Here is a 20,470-nt window from a genome sequence, read left to right on the forward strand (position 1 = left end):
CTTATGTTTTGAGTTAGCACCTGGAATGTGAACCAGCATCTGTGATTTTTTGGGATCTTGAGCCTTCTTGGGGCTCACAAAGTGTACTCCAAGTCCTGTAGATATTGGCTGAGCGCCATGTGTGGGGTGGATGGCCAGTATGATGGTCGTCATTGTAAGGTAGAACAGAAAGACAATGAAAAATGGACTTGGAAACTGACAGCAGTGTCCAAGATGCCAGGAAGAGTGCAGAGGCTCTATATCTGGTGGGCTTGCCATAGAGCTATCCAGAGGCTGAATGGAGTGGGATGGGAATGTTGACAACAATCCTGCAAGGTCATAGTGGAGGGTATGGAGTATTCAGTGAGGGCCATGAGGATCCAGGGAGGTGCTGCAGAGGAAGCAAGGCCTATTTTGGCTGTGCTATAATTAGACCATCTGTGAGCCTGGGTCTCTTAGACCCATATAACCCTAACATATTAATGGGGTCTCACAGACCTTTAATAGTACCAAGAAGTACTGCCTGAGGTGGTTCCTTCCATAGTGTAAGCTGTCACTATGACATAATACAATTGAATTTGCATCGATGTTAATGATAAAATCTTTTCAGCTCTGTGCTCTTCTATGCTGTACCAAATGGTGGGCCTTTCGCTGCAACATCAATGCTCACTGCAAACCCCTCAACACCTAAGACTTCTGTTGCCATCTATCCCTATTCAGCCACCTTATTGTATCTACTATACAGTTCCTTGCATGCACCATCACAAGCCACTGATCATTATGCAACTACAATACTCTTTGCACCCATCTTGTTCCACCTTTACCTCTTGAGAGCGTTGTTCAATCACCTGATATTTTTCAGTTTTATTAGTCACAAGTACTGACTCATACCTAGACTCTATTTCAGCTTTGTACAACTTCCAATGCCCTACTCAGCCCTCACCAGGGCAACTGAGAGGTCCTCTAGGAAACACACTCATGTCTAAATTAGGGAAATAGCATTTACAGCTGATTTTCATCACACCTCGCATTCAGAACATTCAAGTTCGGGGCCCTATTACACCTTCCTTATTAATGTTCCCTTGGGATTTTGCTGGCAATCATTTACTCCACATATATGTTAAATCATTCATACAACAAACTCTACTTTTATGTAGTTGTCTAACTCTCAATACATATTACAACCATTGCTCCAATGTGCACTTTTTTTATATGACATAGTTGGACATGTGACTTGGAACTTTGGAAGCCTTTGAGCATCAATTGTTGGACATGTGACTTCGCAGACTTTCAGGACATTAGTGTTTAACATTTAACTTTGATGATGTAGTCAGACATGTCACTTCGATGACTTAATATTAATTGGACATGTAACTTTGATCCCTTAACAGCACAACTTCCCAACCATTCATGTGACTTCCAAGACTTCAAGGACAACATGTCAATGATGTCATTAGTTGTACTAAATACATCCACGACTTCTACCAACGCTTGACATATCCCAGTTCAGTCAGACTTCCAATAATGATGCCTACTGTACTTGGCACTGGATCACCTGTCGCCCACCTACCTTCCTTGAATTTGCGAGGGACATACCATCAACCACACTGTCAACTTTGGCAAGCTTAGCTAGGGTACTGCCTTAACTCATAAGTTCAAAGAGGATTACCAGCTCTTGCCCTACACTCGTTGCGAAATTCGCAAGCATCATATCACCAACAATTCTGCCCACCACACGCCTCTGTCGCATCTGTCGGCAATATTGCTGTACTCATCTCCTCACCCATGCCTGACATGGGCGAAGATCCTTTAGTTCAATGCCCCCCTATACGCCTGCACCATTTGCTTATTTGCCTCAATTGATGGTTATGCAGTCCATGCAAGGCATCCAACTGTCCAGTACCCCACTCCTGGCCGAAAACCAAAACCAATCAGAAGATTCATCAAACTAAGTACCATGGCAATGTCACTGTTATGTGGAAAGGCCAGAAACATACATAATACTATAATGATTGGATAGCATATACTCACTGTTTTCCAGGGGTTGTATCCAGAACTTCTCAAGGGCAACTCCATTGCCCATGCGGGTTGCCATCACATACTCATGTTGACTCGCACCTCTTCAAAAGCCTCATGAAACAAATCATGCACCCTGGCCCCACAGACAAAGTTGCATTACCTGATCACAAATCCCCCCTAGCTAATGATGTTGCAATGGATTCGGCTGATGAGGGTTACTGTAAGTCAGCTGTCACAACACACTTAACACAACTCATGCATGCCTCTCCACATTAGATGCACTCGGCGAGCTCAAGTCCGATAAGGGCACTGATGGCAGTGCAACAGAACATGAGGACAATGACAATGAACTATCCTGTGGTCTGTGCTCATCTGACAAGACACTACCTAACGCCCAGCATTTGTTGTCCAACAACACCTCTCCAGCCACCAATCTCCCAACCACTTCCATATGTGGAACTGTTTATGCTTGTGCACATGTACTGCTTGAAGTAACTTCCATACATGGCAACACATTTTCTCTCACATGTTCATTCAAAGGCAACACGCTCCTCAACATCAACCACTCTACCCCTGAGTCCAAAGCAAAGATCGATCAAACAGACGACAAGTGCTTTGAAGCCAACAGTGACCTGAATGCCAATCAATCAGACAAAGATCAATCAGACGCAGATGATGATGGCAAGCTGATGACATCCATGGACCTCAATTCACCACCTGATCTCACTGACCTGCTTGCCCACATTGTTCAATGCAGTGTTCATGTCAATCCCGTTTTCCATCTGACTATTTGCCTGGACTGTGCCATTGCTATCCCATGGCACAAAATGTGGGGCCATTGTCACAGGCATCATAAACAGGCATATATTCTGCCCAAAAATCATTTTAACACCATCCTTCAACGATTAGAAGGTCATACACCAAATCATATCCAAAATGCCCCAGTATTCACCATTGACAGCATGAAAATCATCCCAGGTCTTTTCAAATGCATTGTGTCAGGCTGCACAAGCCACACTCTATTTAAAACCAAAAAACACCTTCACAGTCATTGTGTGCAGGAACACAACAGTATTCTGTTGTCACATTGCCCGCACTGTTGAACCATCAGTCACCAGATTGGGACGTTTAGAGGAGATTTGCAAGATTTTGAGGTCAACCCGCTTCCCCTCGGATCCAAAACAGATGCCCTAAGAGAAGTTCAGGCTTTTGTCACTGAATGCAGTCTCCATGCAAAAGAAACTACTTACCACTGCCTGTTGAATCAGAGACCCAGGGGTCCCCTTCTTGCTCAAACTAACTGGGAACACTGTATCGAGAACATAGACCTCAAGAGCCTCAGGCAAACTGTGTCTAACCCTGATGGCAAGCCAGACTTTCTGTACCTCATCAAGGTCATGTGACAATATTACCAGAACATCGCAGCCAACCTCAGTCATCTGTTGACCCTTACTCTTCGCACACTGTTGTTCACCAGTCCATCAGGTGAATTGGAGAAAGTGCCATTTTGATGCCCCCAGGAAGATCCAACTCTTGAAAAATATAACACCTTCCTCACCAAATTCATCATCTTCCTCATTTGTCATCTCTACCACCCTGTTGAAAACTTCAATGTTCCTTTACATCTGCAATATAGTGCCAACCTCACCACACTTCATGCCCATTTGCAAACTGTGATCTCCAAATGCTCCCCAGCCATTGACTTACTTTCTATCAACTTAGTATATGAAGTTATATTTTCCCTCCTCACTCATGTCAGTCCAGAGTTCTTGAAAAATGAGATGAAGGACCTATTCACTCGAATCCTCATCACATATCACCTCTCTGACAATTTCAGCAATACCAATTGTGTATGCCAAGTACCCCCCACAATCAGCGAGGCCCAGTGGTGCTTCAGGGCAATGGCTGGTGCGGAGATTTATATGAAAATGGGGCAATTCAATGACAACTCATTCAAGTATGTATTCACTGTCTCTGTTACAAACTTGGATAGACTGTCATTCCAATAAAGGAATCAAGGATCAAGGTTGATCAAGGACTAAGCCTTATCAAGTCAATGCCTCCCTCAGGAGCGATTGTCTAGACTCCTGCAGGATCTAGAGTTCAAGTATCAGAGAGAACCAAGTAGATTCAAGTTAGAGAAAATACAAGTGGTAACTAGAGTTTATATACATAAAGGAATCATGCACACACCAAGCTGGGCAAAGGGTAACTAGTACTAAGAATGGAAGGTTCATGGGAAACAAGGTATGAGTCAGAGATAAGAGAAGTCATGAGGAAACAGCACAGTGAAAAGGAAGCATTTAATAGTACAGCCATTAGGTGTCTGCAGTGATGGTGAGAAAAAGAATAGGGGTACTGTAACAATTGTATTGTCTTGTGTTGTTTTTGTATGCTGGTCTATCATGTTTGTTATCCTTGACTTGACTTGGCAGTCATAGTGTGTGGTGTGGTGTTTCTTATCCTTGTCCTTGTCTTTTGCTGTTGTAGTCTTGACTATCATATTGCTCATCCTCATCCTTGTCTGGGTCATGTCATTTTTGTGCTATTGTGTTGCTTGATCTGATGCATAGGCTGAGGCAAAAACCTCATTCAGACTTTGCTTGACTTTGCTTGATTTTGCTTGATCTGAAGTGTAAGGGAAGGTGAAAACATCATCAGGACTGGGCTTGACTTTGCTTGATTTTTGCTTGATCTGAGGCGTAGGTTTAGGTGAAAACCTCATCAGGACTGGGCTTGACTTTACTTGATTTTTGGTATTTTTTGTGTATTGTGTTGCTTGATTTTGGTTGATTTTGGTTGATGTGAGGCATAGGTATAGGCAAAAACCTTGTCAGGACTGGGCTTGGTTTTGCATGATTTTTGCTATTTTTTTGCTATTGCATGGCTTGATTTTGCTTGATGTGAGGCGCAGGGTTAGGCGAAAATGTTGTTCAGACTTGGGTTCATTTTGCATGATTTCTGCTATTTTTTTGGTATTGTGTCGCTTGATTTTGCCTGACTTATTGCTGTTGTATTGCTTGTCTTGCTGGGGTATTGTATTGTGGTGTATTGTAGTGTCTTGCTAAGCTATCTAACGGAGAGGTGAGACACCGAGAGATTATGCTTTTATATAAGACAATGAGAGAGCTAATGGGTGGGTGGGTAGGGGCAGTCTAACATATGATTGCCCTGCTTATCCTTATCCTTATTCTTGACTATTGTATTGTTATTGTAAGTTATTGTATCATAGTCTGTCATATTGTAGTCTATTGCATTTCTTATCCTTGACTTGCTTGTTGTGTCGTAGTCTTGACCATCGTGATCCTTATCCTTGTCTTTTGCTTGTTTTCTTGATTTTTTGCTATTGTAGTCTTGACTATCATATTCCTTATCCTTTTCCTTATGGCCCGGGTTGAATCCTCATTCAGACTTTGCTTGACTTTGCTTGATTTTGCTTGATTTTTGCATTTTTATCGGAGTAGTTCCCACAGTCGAGTTGCTTTCTTGAACCCTTTGATTTCGAGTATTTTGCTTATAATTCATTAGGATCTTATCCTATTGATGTCATTAGACTATGGATAGACTCCCCTTGATGAGGGCTACAACATTGGTTTTCATCAATTAGTTGATCAGGTATTAGCTTACATAATGTCTTTGTCTTGTCATGGAGTCAAGCCTCCAATGGAACCATTCCAGTGGAGGATCATTGTTGTCGACACCCTGGTACTCTGTGACCCTCCAATGGAATGGTTCCAGTGGAGGATTATATTTGTGAAATGTCTTGAAATGACCCCTTCTTAACCACAACCCATATAGAAAAGTGCTATATAATAATCTCACACTATTGAGACAGAAAGAGGGAAAACTCCTGTGCTTCAAATCTCATGAATCTCATGGTTTGAGACAAGAAAGAAGAGGGAAAAACTTGTTGATTATGTAAGAATTGTTACAACCATGTATGCCCCTATTCATTTTCCCTTTCTTACTGTGTATTACATCATGAGCCGCATGATGCTGCCACTAGACTTATCTCTGACTCATGCCTTGTATTACATCACAACCACCATTGCCATTGCTAGATGACCTATTCTTACTATCACTTACGCGTCTCTTATCTCTGACTCATTCTGCTCTCACGCCTGCCCTAAAGTACAGTAGTTCACTATAAATAGTTCTCCTGTATGCTTTAGTTCTTTACTTTAATCTTACTAGGTTTTACCTGGAATATCCCTCACTTGAGACCTCCAATCTCTTGCTGTCTGAATCGTACTTTAAGTTAGAAGCACTCCTTCTGACTTAGCTTACATCAAATGCTTAACTTATTGTCTTGTGTAGAATCTCAGCAGAGATCCTGACTCTTATTGAGTTGTCTGTCGTTAGAACTATCCTAGTTCATAACAAGAATGGAGTCCTTATACACATTTTAGAAACCATCCTTACTAAGCAATGACTCATCACTGGATTGGTAAGAATATGCTTACAAACCAAGCCTTTTGGTGTGCTGAATCAGCTGCTTACTAAAGTACATGAGTAAAATATTACAAAGCACTGGGATTGGTGAGTTTAACTACCAAAATCACCATCTCATCAGATCCTACCTCATGCCCCTGTTGAAACAGAGGTGTGTCAGGGATTGATTGAAAGCATGCCTAGGAGGATTCAAGCAGTGATTAGAGCAAAAGGAGGTTAGACCAAGTACTAATATTTCTCAAATACCTTAATCATTACAATAGTTGCCAAACTGTTACAATGGTATCTCCACCTTAAAATGGTCATATCTTCAGGCCTTGTGATCCAAATCACGTAATCCAAGTGCCAGTATGTAGCCAGGAAGCAGTACTATATTTCTTCTCACTGCCACAAAGCATGGTTACCATGCCTGAGATTTGTGAGCCAATGTCCTGGTAGACTTTGCTTCACATTTTTAGTGGATTATGTAGGATTTTATATATCACATGACATGGCCAAATTCAGGATGTCAAATTTATGTTCCCTCATCAGTCTGTGTCTGAAGACTATTTGAGGTGTTTCTAAAAGTTGAAATAACATGACAGGAAATAAACATTATTTGATTTTTTTCACAACACATTGTAGTCAAAGGTATCTGGAATGCATTCTTGCATGCTAATAGGCTCTAATGTGCAGCATGTTTGTGAAATAACCTGTATCTGGAGGTGATACAAAATGTGGCTGGATCTGGATGTCATCTGCCACTATCAGCAGTCCCAGAGCACCACCATGGGGCAGGGTCATTGTTACTCTGCACTATCTTGGGTAGCCAATGGTCACCCCCAACAGCCACCAGCAACTCCCAATTGTTTTTCTTGGTGGCTTCATCGTGCATGGTATGGAGTTCATACCGTGCCCTTCATTTCAGAGGAAGTCTGATGATGGTCTGACAAAGTCCGGAGGACTTCCAGAGGCTGGCTACTCTGGTGGAGAGTGCAGGAGGACTTCCGGAGGAGCGTGGGAAATGTCCGGAGGAGCGTGGGAGAGTTCCGGAGGAATGCAGGAAATGCTCAGGAGAGTTCCCGCTGCAAGGTAATACTTCTACAGGAAAACAGGATGGAAGGATAGGAGGTCTGGAGGACAGGAGGTCTGGAGGTATGGAGGACGGAATGTCCGAAGGTACGGAGGGTGGAATGTCCAAAGGTACGGAGGGTGGAATGTCCAAAGGACAGGATGCCCGGAGGTATGAGGGACAGGACGTCCAGAGGTACAGAAGACAGGAGGTCCGGAGGTCCGGAAGGAATAGGGGCTACATTGGATGAAGTCCAATGCAGAAGCAAACAGAGGTAGACTACTCTAAGGTAGAGTTGGAGGGACAGGAAGTGGACCTAAGTCCGGAAAGAGGGTAAGTGCCGGAAAGGCAAGACTCTAGCCTAGGGAAGCAATCCCTAGACTTGGGATAGAGACATAGGGAACAAATCTGAAGGTCTGGAATTCCGGCCTAGGGAATCCATCCCTAGGCCTTATGGAAAAGGACAAACTCAGATGGACTGAAGTCCGGAAGAAGATTGGGCAAGTCTAAGGTGATGAACAGGAACTAAGATGATATTCAGACTGAGGACTCTACTGTAGTTATACAGGGGTTATATACTAGAGGCTCTCTGAGAGGATCAGTAAGCAAAGGAGTAAGGCTATGTACGAGCATGTGGAAACACATTGGTAAGTAAGACAGAACATAAGTAAATGAACTCGGAGATGAAACTAGTACAAGGATCAATCAGCAAGATGGAAACAGAGATAACCGAGAACTAGAAAGGTGGAGATGCCTAAATGGGGATAGGCACAGGATCTCAGATGGAGGGTGGGAATGGTCCGGAGATCTGGAAGGCAGGGCGGAAATAGGACTGAGATATGTGAGGTGGTGGATGTAGTCTGGAATCTGAGAGGAGGTAAAGTCCAGATGTCTTGCTGGACAGAATGTGCATAGGGTGGACAGGATAGGGGACCCAGGAATGAGTCGGATATGGGGTCCGGAAATAGGTCCAGAAAGCGCAGGAATATGATGGGATCTATGTCTGGCATATGGGATATGACAAGATCCATGTGTTGTTTGTGGTCAAAGCCAGGTCATTGAAACTGGAGGTAGGTCTTGATGTCGGTCATATTCTGGTTGTTCCCTGATATGCTAACTCAACTATGGACAGAAGGATTACCTGGTGGGTGTTCAGTTTACCTGACATGATCTGGCCAGCCACACTCTGACCCCTGGCACATGGTCAGCTGATCCCAGATCTGAGGCATTGGCCCTGGAGGCATTTTCACTGGTGCAAGGTGATGGCACCATGACTAAATGCAGCAGTTGCTCCGATGTTGGCCAGTTGAAGAAATGTGCTCAACCAGGTTGTCCTTTTGCGCTGTGCTTCCAGAAGTCAAATATGCATCCCTGTATCAGCGATGTAGGCCTGGGTGAATTTTGGTGTCTTCCATGTTGGGGACGCAGGCAATCCACTCAGTTACCTGTAAGCCAGTCATAACTGAATCCTGGACTTGTCTGCAACTCTGATATGTTGATAGTACTCGGTGGTTGCAGAAGGCACCTACCTTACTGGCTGAAATTTCACCTGCCACCCGCTGGCATTTCACACCATTGCCTTAAAACGTGACACATATGCTGAACACTTGTTTCGAACTCAGTTGGAGGAAGAATTTGTGCCTTGGAAAAACATGGTGTGTACTGCTTCAATTGAACCTGAAATGGTGTGGGGTTAATGTCAAGTATGTGGCAGTTGTGTCACACCAGCATTAAACTGCTCACTGGAGCTGCTTGGCTGCCCAATGTCTGCACATGTGTCCTGTAATGCACTGGCCTTTGTGAAGGCCAAACCAGAAGCTGATTTTCTGGTCCTGATAGGACACACACAGTGATTATGATAATGGCAAGCTGGTTCACAGTGTTGACAAACATGGAAATGCCTGGACTCAGGATGCCTCAGAGGTGAGCTGCGGCTGACTCTTCTTGATTTCTTTCCTTGACCTGAATCTCAGGTGTTATGTCATCACTTGGGCCCGGAATTGTGGAAGCAGTCCCTGGACATGGCAGGCACCAAAGGGATGATTCTGCTGGCTTGTGGTTCAATGTTCATGAAGCCTTTGCATTTTGAAAAAATCAAGTCACTGGTCTCCAGGTATGATACCCCCCATCCCTGGAGTCTTTTTTAATGACATTTGTGGATCCAGCAAGCGCCTGCAGTTCATCATTGGATTCACTGCTCATTCGGTTCAACCTTCCATGGTCATGCCCTTCATGCTATGGGTGATCATACAGGTCTACATTCACCATTTGCCTGTTGAGCAGGCCCTTGAGCAGGAGATCGCTCACTGGAGTCTGCTGTCCCATATCCCCATGGTGTTGATTTGTTGGAATCAAGACAAGCATCTGATTAGCCAGAAATATATAACTTCCACTCTCTCTGGCAAATGTGGGGCCTTCCCCCCCAATGTGGCAATCCCTATGCAACCCTCAGCCTGGGGACATCCTAGCCAAACACTCCAATCACCAAGGCCCCAACTTCTTGAAGCTCTGGTGCAACCACTGTGACTGGAGTTCTGATGGTTACAAACCCAAACCCAGCTGGCTTTTCAGTTCTCACCCCTGGATTGTTTCTCTGTTCACCACTTTCCACTTACTGCAGAGGAGGAGGATTATGTCCATCTGTGCCCCAGCAACCCACACAGTCAACTTTCATGTAGAGTGCCATTATGACATATTTTCAAGCTTTAGATAATCTGCACACACATCATGTCACCCTCATTATACATTTGACTAGACAGTTTTTACTTTCAAATAAAGCAAATATATGTGGGATCTCCAGAGAACTTCTCTATTGTTATCCCCCAAGAACAAGGCCTAGGCCTGATCGTTAGTCACCTTTTCTGAACTGCATTCTCCAGGAAGTGATGCAAGTAAGGAACACAAATCACCAGGTGAAGACAGCCTCGATATAATGAGTTGTCAGGTAATCATGTAGACAGGAGTAAGGTATCTGGTGATTCTGCCTTGACTAAAACCACAATACATGGTGCAAAATTCTGTGCAAGCCACTGCCTGAGGAGTCAAACTGCCAGAGTTGTCAGAAGGATTATGCAGAACAGTCAACCATAGGTGGGTCCACAGTAGTAGGATAAATATGGTACTTGAAAGGGTTGGCAGGGGGTGAGTGTCAGGGATATTGTTGTGGCAGGGCATTTGATACTTTCAACAGCCTTGCCTGCAAATAAAATAAAATATCAAGGCCAACAGTCATTAAATACACATGCCTGGAAGTCAGGACATTGTGATGTGCTCCAGAGAGGTGCAGACAAGTAAAATAGAAATAAACTAGACAATGCACACTATCTGCAATCATATTGATGACGTGATCTGGAGACAGTGGATCACATGGACCAATCCAGCATTCAAAAGGGCATGCACAACTCTAGGGCATATCTTCAGATGGTGTTGGCATCAACTGAGCCATACAACACCATACCTGGGCCTCATGAGATGCCAGTTATGAAGTAATGGAGCTTCTGGCTTTCAGGATCAGTGATGATGGAGAGATCTACCTGTGCCGAAACCCTCAAGGATGATGGCCGCAACCTGTTCTCAAGGCCTTGATGGCCCAACATCTTTTCTTCTCCTTGGATGAAGACTGCAAGCATGATCAGCAAGAACTCCCAGATTTCTGCCTAAGCCTTGGAAATTTCTGCCCATGTTCTGCCTTCACAAATCATGAAATTGCATTGATCCAGATTGGATTTGCTGGGCCTGAACAATGGAGTCAATGTGATAGACAAAGATGGGGGCACAAACTCCCTACAGGCCAAGTTCCTCCAAACTCCATCCATCCTCCTGCAGGCTGTGGTCCAAGACACAGGAATTGCAGTTGGCCAGCATGGAAGATCCAGGGTGAATGAAGATACAGAAAAGGGCCTGGTTAACCATGAGACAATGCCACTGGCCTACCTTGTCCCACTCTGGGACATATGATTGCTTGAACAATTGAAACTCCCCATGCTTCTCTGCTTCATCGAGCATCTTTTGCTTCCCAGGATATTTGATGAACAGTCTTGAGGCGCTGGATTCATGCTTCACAACCACAGGTTCAGTAATGTGTGGATCAAACTTTGTCCCTGGAATGATTAGCTGTGTTGTGGGGCGATGAGTTTGGGTGCCATCCCGGGCAATGGAATCCAACAAGCTAATGGCATTGTGATCATGGGATGCAGCCCAGCACTCCAATATGCCTGGCCACAATGGAAGCATGCCTTCCAACCTGTGCAATGCCCATATGTATTTCTCAAATGTGCAGCATAAAGTTGAATCCCCCCGATCCCTTAAGGAACTGGAAAGGTGAAACAAAACTGGAGCCTCTCTGTCTTACACCAAGGTCCAGGATCAGTCTGTCCAACTCCATTTTAAGTGATGGATTTACCTGTAATTTTTGGTCAAATCCAAACCTCCCCATACAGCAGCAAATTTTTTCATGGCCAGCTCAAGCTTGTCCAGATGCATGTGAATGACTTCAGTGAATGTTTTGAAATTCATGTAGCACACCTGCAGGCAGTTCTTAGGCGACATATCAATTGTGTGCCACATCAATAACTACGCATCATAATTGGAGTGAGGGTCATGATGCCTGTCATAGATACCATTGCCACTGACTTACCACTTCATTGATATACACCATCTTGTGTCCTTTAGGAACCTCTTTGCCACACAACTGCTTGGATGTAGCTGTGAAAATCAGGCCATCAAGGTCCCCATTACCCAATAGGTAGTCAGCCTCCTGGTGAGGTAGAGAGGTCAACACCCAATCGATATAGGTCTGTTGTTGCAGTTGCAACTGGGTCTTCTTCCACCCTGGATCTGGCACTACCAGAATCACTTTGCTCATTATGTAAGATCTTGTGTCATGCCAATCTGCATTTCAGCCTGGCACTCAACAAGAGACCAAAACCTTAAGTACTTACAATCTGCCGATGTGTGAGTCAACTGGTATTGGTATGGGGGAGGATATGAGAATCTGTGGCCTGCCCAAAGATGCCTGTCACAGGATGACAGTCACAACGACATCACTGGCATGTGGACTCCAGGAGCTTGTAGGTACCAAGGAGGAGAGTCTCATCAGTAGGCAACTTGTGATGCCCTATCTAGAAGCACCAACCGTTGGAGCTCTCCATATGCTAAGGCTGGCTAAACAAAATGTCTCACCTTGCTTCACCAAAGCGCAGATTGCAAGGATTAGTCATCAAAGAGATACTCCCGGAGGTGGGCACCGGTAGGCTCCAAGCATTCAAGATCAGCTAAGGACAAAAACACAGACCACTCAGCACTGTAGGTGGACTTTGAATAGACACAGGATGCACCTGACAAAAATAATGCTGTTACCAGGATGGACAAGGAAATTGCTTCCTACATGCCTGCCTGCACTACACTAAAAGCTCTGTGAGGCAAAGACAAGTTGCTCAGCCAGTGGCAATGAGCATTGAGCATGTATGTCATGCCAAGAGCATCCAGAGCATGTGCCTGCAAAGGAAGACTGAAATTGAATGTAGTACATAACATAAGAAAAAAAAATTAAACTTAATTAATGTTCTTAATTGGGAGAAGCCTGTGTTTCTCACTGCTGGGTTTTTTGGTAGGTAATAATATCTATGTCCAAACAGGCCCAGATCTTATCTTGACCTCACTGCCATGTCTTCTACAGCACCCTGGACGAACCATTTGGTATCAAGAGCTGTACTACAACCACATTTCACTGAACTGGAAGCCTCTAGGTGGGAGGATGAAACCATGTCTGTACTTCTGTGCAAGGATCCAGGGGTGAGCACCTGTCATGTCTTAGTCTAACCATGATATATACTAATGCACTCTTCTCCTGTTATAGATGCTTGGACCAAAGACCTGGTATCAAGACCATCATGAATTACATTGGGCTAAGCTGCCAGATGAATCCTTATGCAGAGCTTATATTCAGTTCAGTTTAATGAAAATGTGTCATCAACAGGAGGCCATGAAAGTTTTGCTGCAAGGAGTGGCTGAGGGCTTGATCTTACAAGGCTTGTTGGTGAGTGGCCTCAGAAAGCTTGCCCCCCTGTCTAATGTGTTGAACACTCATCAGCTGACCATGTGTGACCAATTATTTGAAGATGACACTCCATTGGAAACTATTGATGCTGAAGAATTAATGTCTGATTGGTCCCATGGGGCTGAAGAGTGCTGTATTAGATGGAAATCCACTTCTTGGCCAAGGAACATGGGTAAGCAGGCCTCGGACAATCCCTTAGGAAAACTAATCATCTAAAAGTGTGTCAGAAGCTGGAGGCTCCAGCCATAACCACACTGCAGGAGATGAGGAAATGGACCCACAACCTGTGTGCTGACCGCAAATCTGCGATGGAATTGGTTATATTGGTAAACACCACATCTTTCATGTCCATTGGTGTGTTTTGGTCTTTGACACTCATCTCAGCATTCTGGCCTGGGTCTTGAAATCCTCCAGATCGCCAACCCACAAGTGGGTTTGGAGAACAAGACCCCTTATCTGTCCCTGAGCTTCCAGCAATATCATTGGAAAGAGAGTCTGCTTAGTTGTTTGCTCAAATGGGTCAATTGAGTCTTACCTCCCAGGATTGAGACTGGATGGTCTACAAGTGCAAATGCCCAGGAATTTCTGCAACTCCTGTCCCAGCATTGCATGTGTCCATTTCGGTCCAATTACTCCTCAGTATTTGCATTTTCATCTGAGAGATGCTTCCTGGCTGAAGCTGTTAGATGGATGTTACTGACCCTGGCTGCCAAGGTGCCATCTGTGACATGGGTGGGTGCACTCTTTGATTTATACTGGCAATTACATCGATATGATATATTTAACAGATATACAAGGCCTCATTGAACCAGCTATTCTGCTTGATCTGTGGTTTCTCCAATGCCAATCTGGATGCCCTTCATCTGGATGAAGAACTGCTTTTAGTTCTGAAGTCATCTGCCAAGCTAAGGGGCCTACACAAAGAATTGGCCAAAGGTTTTCATAAGAAGTTCCACAAAAATGTGGATCCAAGTACCCAGGGTTGTCACACATGCTATCATCAGGCCAAAGATTCCAAGTGTGTCAGGTATTGGACTATTGAGCCCAGTTATTGCATGGAAGTCCATGGGAAGGTTGTCATGCCTTATCCTGCCAATGATCCTGATCAACTTCTGCCCACGGGAAGGTAAGGATTTTGACATCAATATTCCTGCTTGTCCTGAAATCATTTTATCTTAGGGTGTGGCTGTCCATACTGACTATATTCCTCTAATGGACTTAGGGTTGAGAAAGATTTCTCGCCATGCGGATGTTCTAGCATGCTGTGGTCAGGACATCACCCTGTTGGTTGATGCCAGCTCACCCAATACCATGTTGGCAGGAGTTTCCTTTGACACATTGTCTTATGAGGACCTTCAGAAGATCCGTTATGAATCCTCTGCTGGAAAGGAAACCAAAGCCATCAAACAGGGCAGCCAGTTCTGCCGATTTGAATGGGGTAAGATGCATCCAGTAGGCTCCAGGAAACCTACTGGGGGCAAGCCTGGAGACACCTATATGGGCTATGCTGGTATGGAAGTGATGGATACATCCCACATCAGATTGCTCTTTACTCATACTGCTGTGTGTTTATGATGTCTTTTCATCATTATCTCCAGCTGACACCTGAAATCCCAGGATGTAGAAAGGATGGTGGCTGTGATTACACCAATTCATCCTCATGCAGCCAGTGATCTTCAACGGATGTCTTCTGAAGTGAATTCTTTAGGGGGCATAGGTGCGATGCATATTATTGTTGGAACTTTGTGGCACCTCAGCATGTTGACCATGATGCCACTTGGACCATAGCCCTGCAGACCTACAAAGAGGCCATGGCTGATGAGTTCAATTTCGTCATGATGGACCTTGGCTGCTATGTAGAAACTGCTGAAAATGCCTTGTGGTAAGTCCTGACAGTTGTTGGAGTTGGATCACTACTTAGGAACTTCAGGTGGTTTCAGGGTGGCCACACACATGGCACCGTGGTTCCTCAGTTGTCATCCATGTTATCTAACAGAAATTTATCGCAAGGCATAGGGGTTACTTTACCCAAAACTTCATTCCAGGCTGCCCAAACCCAAAGTTCAGCACATGATGCATTTGAAGCCCTGGCTCAAAAATGGCAGGTGGATATCAAGTGACATTCATTCATGCGATTAGTACCAAGCTGCATTCCTCATAACAAGTATATGGATGTATTCACCAGATATTCCACGTTAATCCTGACATATTAGTGACCTTCTGGAGTGAAAAGCAAGGCATCTGTTCTGTTTAGAGTGCCGCATGTCATGCAACTGTCAAGCCAATAATAATGGCGGCCATAAAAGGGGTACAACTGATTGATTAAGAAGGACAGACTTACTTCAAAGTCTACATGAGAAGTGAACCCTAACCTAGCAGATTTTTGGCTCTACTTTATCCCCTCCCACCAAACTACTCAAACCCATCAAAACTGGCACATCAAGCTCAAAAGAAACATTGATATGGCATGTGCTGTATCCCCGGAGCACAAGAAAGAGTATAACCGTAGATACAAGAGCAAACTGCCACCCAATGTCAAGCAGAAACGTCGAGATGCCCAAGCCACTTGCAAACGAAAATTGCGTCAGCACAGGAGCACTGCCCGGTCACTGGCAGAACCAAACACTTCAGCCACAGCCAGAGTACTCTTACCTGCATTTTCCTGGACCCCTTCTTCAGCCCAGCACTTAAAAACAAACGATAGCCATTCATGTACCAACAATTTCTCCCAGCATTGTGTGGCATCATCAAACAATCCAGGACTAAGAGGACTAAATCTGGCCTCAGGTATGCTGGGCACACAGGTTCCCCTGGAGACAAAGGTTGTGACATAGGATGATGGCCATATCACCATACTGCCCACTGTGATATGTGATGGACAAAATGTATTGATTGAGGATCTGCACCTCACAAAAAAATTCGCAGCAGTTCCTGCCACCAAACCAGGGTCCAGATTTGTGACCCATCTCAATGGGGCCCTTATTGAAAATGAATTATTATTAACAGAAATCCGGTCTAGTCTTGCAGCAGGAAAGTGTGTCATTGTGCATGAGGCAGTGAAGCCTGGGCCCCTAGACCTAACCATGGAGTACCTGGAAAAGCGGTATGGCATTCATGGCACCATGCCTGTGGATATGCACAGTAATGTTCTGGACCTTCAATTGATATGTGATCACAGCTCATCCCGGTTGCTCAGATATGGCACTGTGGGCAAAAAATCCAGCTCACCCTCATGTTCCTGGCATGATGAGTGATTTGATTTTGGGTATAAACAATCTGAACAAGCAAAGATGTGTTCTGGATTGTCCCATAGCAGTAGGTTTACCCCTTGAACTGGCGTAAGTGTCATCTAGTCACCTCTGCATTTGCTGTTTATCCACACCCAGTCCCCTAGACAAGGGCCAGATGGCCTGGCACTGGACCACCAGGGATTGTCCATCGGCAGGACCAGGTATACATCTTGGCAGCCCATGGACCTCGGTGTCCCAGGGCGGGGTACTGATTCCTCCACACCATGACTCTGAAGGCAGGAATACCTATTTCTTTCCAGTCACTGGCATCCAACTCTGGACACTTCTTTTCCGTAAGATTACCTGTGATGGAAAGGTGCCCCTTCAAGCCACAAAATACCTCTGCAGTCCTCATGACCTGGATGATTATGATGCCGAGACCATGACTGTATACCCCGGAGGTTTGCTGTAAGCCTATGGATGAACAGTGTCTAGGACGGTTGCATCATGACTATCTTCTTTGTAGAATTCAGCCACCAGGCCAATTACATGCAGAATACAATCCCAATCCTGCTTTTGCACATGGGGGTCATTTTTTCACATATGGAATGCTTCATCACACACTTAGTTCAAGATCCCTAGAAGTCACCACTCAAACTCGTGAATACATGGATGAGACCCTCTGGTGGATGGCTGCTCTCATTCCCCAGCTACCACCAGATCAACTGTCAGGTAAGCGTGTTTACAACGTCACCTGCTCAGCATCCTTGACTTGAATGTCTGAGAAGGCTTGCATTACTGGCCACTTTTGGCACTTTGTTTCATGGTTCTTAAGCCCAGAATGTATCTGGCACAGCGCCTGTGTCATATCCCATATGCCAGACATAGATCCCATCATATTCCCACGCTTTCCAGACCTATTTCCGGACCCCATATCCGACTCATTCCTGGATCCCCTATCCTGTCCACCCTACACACATTCTGTCCAGCAAGACATCTGGACTTTACCTCCTCTCGGATTCCAGACTACATCCACCACCTCACATATCTCAGTCCTGTTTCTGCCCTGCCTTCCAGATCCCCAGATCTCTGGACCTCCGGATATTAACTGTACTATCTCCAGACCATTCCCACCCTCCATCCGAGATCCTGTGCCTATCCCCATTTAGGCATCTCCACCTTTCTGGTTCTCGGTTATCTCTGTTTCTGTCTTGCTGATTGATCCTTGTACTAGTTTCATCTCCGAGTTCATTTACTTATGTTCCGTCTTACTTACCAATGTGTTTCTGCATGCTCATACATAGCCTTACTCCTTTGCTTACTGATCCTCTCAGATAGCCTCTAGTATATAACCCCTGTATAACTACAGTAGAGTCCTCAGTCTGAATATCACCTTAGACTTGCCCAACCTTCTTCTGGACTTCAGTCCATCTGAGTTTGTCCTTTTCCATAAGGCCTAGGGATGGACTCCCTAGGCTGGAATTCCGGACCTTCGGATTTGTCCCCTATGTCTCTGTCCCAAGTCTAGGGATTGCTTCCCTAGGCTGGAGTCTTGCCTTTCCGGCACTTACCCTCTTTCCAGACTTACAGTGGCTCAAAAAACTGTCCACATGTTTTTGCATTTTTTACTATTTACAATATTGTGTGAGAATACATAAAGACCTCAGTGACATGCTGATACCATATTGTAGTGCTGCTTCAGGGCTTTGGATTGAGCACCACATCATGAGAATCAGAGAAGATATGGTGGAGATACAAGGCTTACAAAATCATGACTCATGCGGACAGTTTTTTGAGCACATATTAAAACTATATAAATCATCATTTATGACACCATAACAATCATGCCACCATTAAATAAATTATAAAGTGGTGTCATTATGTCATTTTAAAACCACATCTAACTATACAAACCAAAAATTTCCATATGTCATGGTTATATTCACCATGAAAGCCACCCCCCCTGCTCAAAGGGATAATATCCTCTCTCTTTCCTATTCTGGCCTCTCTGCTTGTCAAATTTCCTCTAGAACTGGAGTATCCAAGTCCACTGTGGCCAAGTTCATCAAAGAAAGTCACACAGACAAGGAAAACTTCTGTGAAGGGCATCCATCCAAGCTCACCTCTACTGATAGGAGGGCTATTATTCAACATATCACTACAGGAAAGGCTGATAATGCTGTCCAGGTCACCTATTACATCAATTCCACCATCACATTCCCTGTCTCTTCACACACTGTGAGAAACATTCTCAAGACAGCTCATCTCAGGTCAGTAACAAGGAAGAAAAGGCTCTCCTCTTTATCACACATATGCAGAGAGGACTAGCACCCTTCTTGTTTCACATATATACCTTGCCATCTGACCCAATCCTATTTATTGTGGTCTTATATGATCATATAACATGCTTCCAGTCCATGTAATCCAATTCTGATGGGCTAAGGCAAAGGTTAGTCATCTCTGCATATGTGTGATAAAGAGGAGAGCCTTTTCTTCCTTGTTACTGACCTGAGATGAGCTGTCTTGAGAATGTTTCTCACAGTGTGTGAAGAGACAGGGAATGTGATGGTGGAATTGATGTAATAGGTGACCTGGACAGCATTATCAGCCTTTCCTGTAGTGATATGTTGAATAATAGCCCTCCTATCAGTAGAGGTGAGCTTGGATGGATGCCCTTCACAGAAGTTTTCCTTGTCTGTGTGACTTTCTTTGATGAACTTGGCCACAGTGGACTTGGATACTCCAGTTCTAGAGGAAATTTGACAAGCAGAGAGGCCAGAATAGGAAAGAGAGAGGATATTATCCCTTTGAGCAGGGGGGGTGGCTTTCATGGTGAATATAACCATGACATACAGAAATTTTTGGTTTGTATAGTTAGATATGGTTTTAAAATGACATAATGACACCACTTTATAATTTATTTAATGGTGGCATGATTGTTATGGTGTCATAAATGATGATTTATATAGTTTTAATATGTGCTCAAAAAAATGTCCGCATGAGTCATGATTTTGTAAGCCTTGTATCTCCACCATATCTCCTCTGATTCTCACGATGTGGTGCTCAATCCAAAGCCCTGAAGCAGCACTACAATATGGTATCAGCATGTCACTGAGGTCTTTATGTATTCTCACACAATATTGTAAATAGTAAAAAATGCAAAAACATGTGGACAGTTTTTTGAGCCACTGTATATATCAGTATATACTATATTTGCAATATAATTCATATAATGTCCGCCCTCGCTACACAGTCTATCCGCGGACCTGCATACAAATCAATGTAGATATCAATCTTAGGTGTAGAAATCACTCTTTTATAGGGTTGTTTTACCATTTATGTAGGTAAATTTCAATAGAACACCTGACCATTTTGTGTTTGGGGACCTTGGGGGCTAACATAACCATAGATATAACTGAACCCCTGTACAGTTTCTATATATAATTACAGAAATTATATATAATCTGCAATGCATGGCCTGGTAGTGAGCTGCTTTGAGTGCAGATATACTGAGGGGGTGCTGAATTGTTAATAGATTTAAAGCTCGATGTCACTCATTCATCACGATTATCACGTGATGTTTGTCGAAATTTCCCGTCTTCTACCTTAGATACGGCGGAAGCCGAACATCACATGACCGTAAAGCGCGCTGGACAACGCACAATTTATTATACAACACAA

The 20,470-nt window shown here is 44.2% G+C and overlaps 5 protein-coding genes across 5 annotated transcripts; 4 read left to right on the forward strand and 1 right to left on the reverse strand.

Moving 5' to 3' along the window:
* Positions 1-2,124: 2,124 nt before the first annotated feature.
* BJ212DRAFT_1480175 (uncharacterized protein) lies at positions 2,125-3,401 on the forward strand (the record flags this gene model as incomplete). Its single annotated transcript, XM_041340031.1, has 3 exons — positions 2,125-2,218; positions 2,275-2,827; positions 3,275-3,401. 3 exons carry the CDS (start codon positions 2,125-2,127, stop codon positions 3,399-3,401), a joined length of 774 nt encoding a protein of 257 aa, XP_041193862.1.
* A 3,817-nt stretch (positions 3,402-7,218) lies between these two features.
* BJ212DRAFT_1480176 (uncharacterized protein) lies at positions 7,219-10,027 on the forward strand (the record flags this gene model as incomplete). The annotated part of the gene is made up of 6 exons (XM_041340032.1): positions 7,219-7,325; positions 7,385-7,712; positions 7,764-7,834; positions 9,352-9,424; positions 9,475-9,614; positions 9,667-10,027. The coding sequence occupies 6 exons, from the start codon at positions 7,219-7,221 to the stop codon at positions 10,025-10,027; spliced, it is 1,080 nt and encodes a 359-aa protein (XP_041193863.1).
* A 1,257-nt stretch (positions 10,028-11,284) lies between these two features.
* Positions 11,285-12,365, reverse strand: BJ212DRAFT_1480177 (uncharacterized protein; the record flags this gene model as incomplete). Its single annotated transcript, XM_041340033.1, has 4 exons — positions 11,285-11,401; positions 11,435-11,843; positions 11,904-12,073; positions 12,138-12,365. The coding sequence occupies 4 exons, from the start codon at positions 12,363-12,365 to the stop codon at positions 11,285-11,287; spliced, it is 924 nt and encodes a 307-aa protein (XP_041193864.1).
* A 308-nt stretch (positions 12,366-12,673) lies between these two features.
* Positions 12,674-15,679, forward strand: BJ212DRAFT_1299153 (uncharacterized protein; the record flags this gene model as incomplete). Its single annotated transcript, XM_041332818.1, has 13 exons — positions 12,674-12,739; positions 12,863-12,964; positions 13,082-13,109; positions 13,179-13,294; positions 13,359-13,538; positions 13,593-13,731; positions 13,779-13,913; positions 14,200-14,291; positions 14,348-14,577; positions 14,633-14,685; positions 14,782-15,122; positions 15,317-15,441; positions 15,490-15,679. The coding sequence occupies 13 exons, from the start codon at positions 12,674-12,676 to the stop codon at positions 15,677-15,679; spliced, it is 1,797 nt and encodes a 598-aa protein (XP_041193865.1).
* Positions 15,680-16,642: 963 nt separating this feature from the next.
* Positions 16,643-17,897, forward strand: BJ212DRAFT_1480179 (uncharacterized protein; the record flags this gene model as incomplete). The annotated part of the gene is made up of 5 exons (XM_041340034.1): positions 16,643-16,700; positions 16,756-16,897; positions 16,946-17,257; positions 17,316-17,521; positions 17,578-17,897. The coding sequence occupies 5 exons, from the start codon at positions 16,643-16,645 to the stop codon at positions 17,895-17,897; spliced, it is 1,038 nt and encodes a 345-aa protein (XP_041193866.1).
* Between the last annotated feature and the right edge of the window lie 2,573 nt (positions 17,898-20,470).

This window comes from Suillus subaureus (genome assembly GCF_016647635.1).
Source record: "Suillus subaureus strain MN1 chromosome Unknown BJ212scaffold_13, whole genome shotgun sequence".
Classification (NCBI taxonomy): Eukaryota; Fungi; Basidiomycota; class Agaricomycetes; order Boletales; family Suillaceae; genus Suillus; species Suillus subaureus.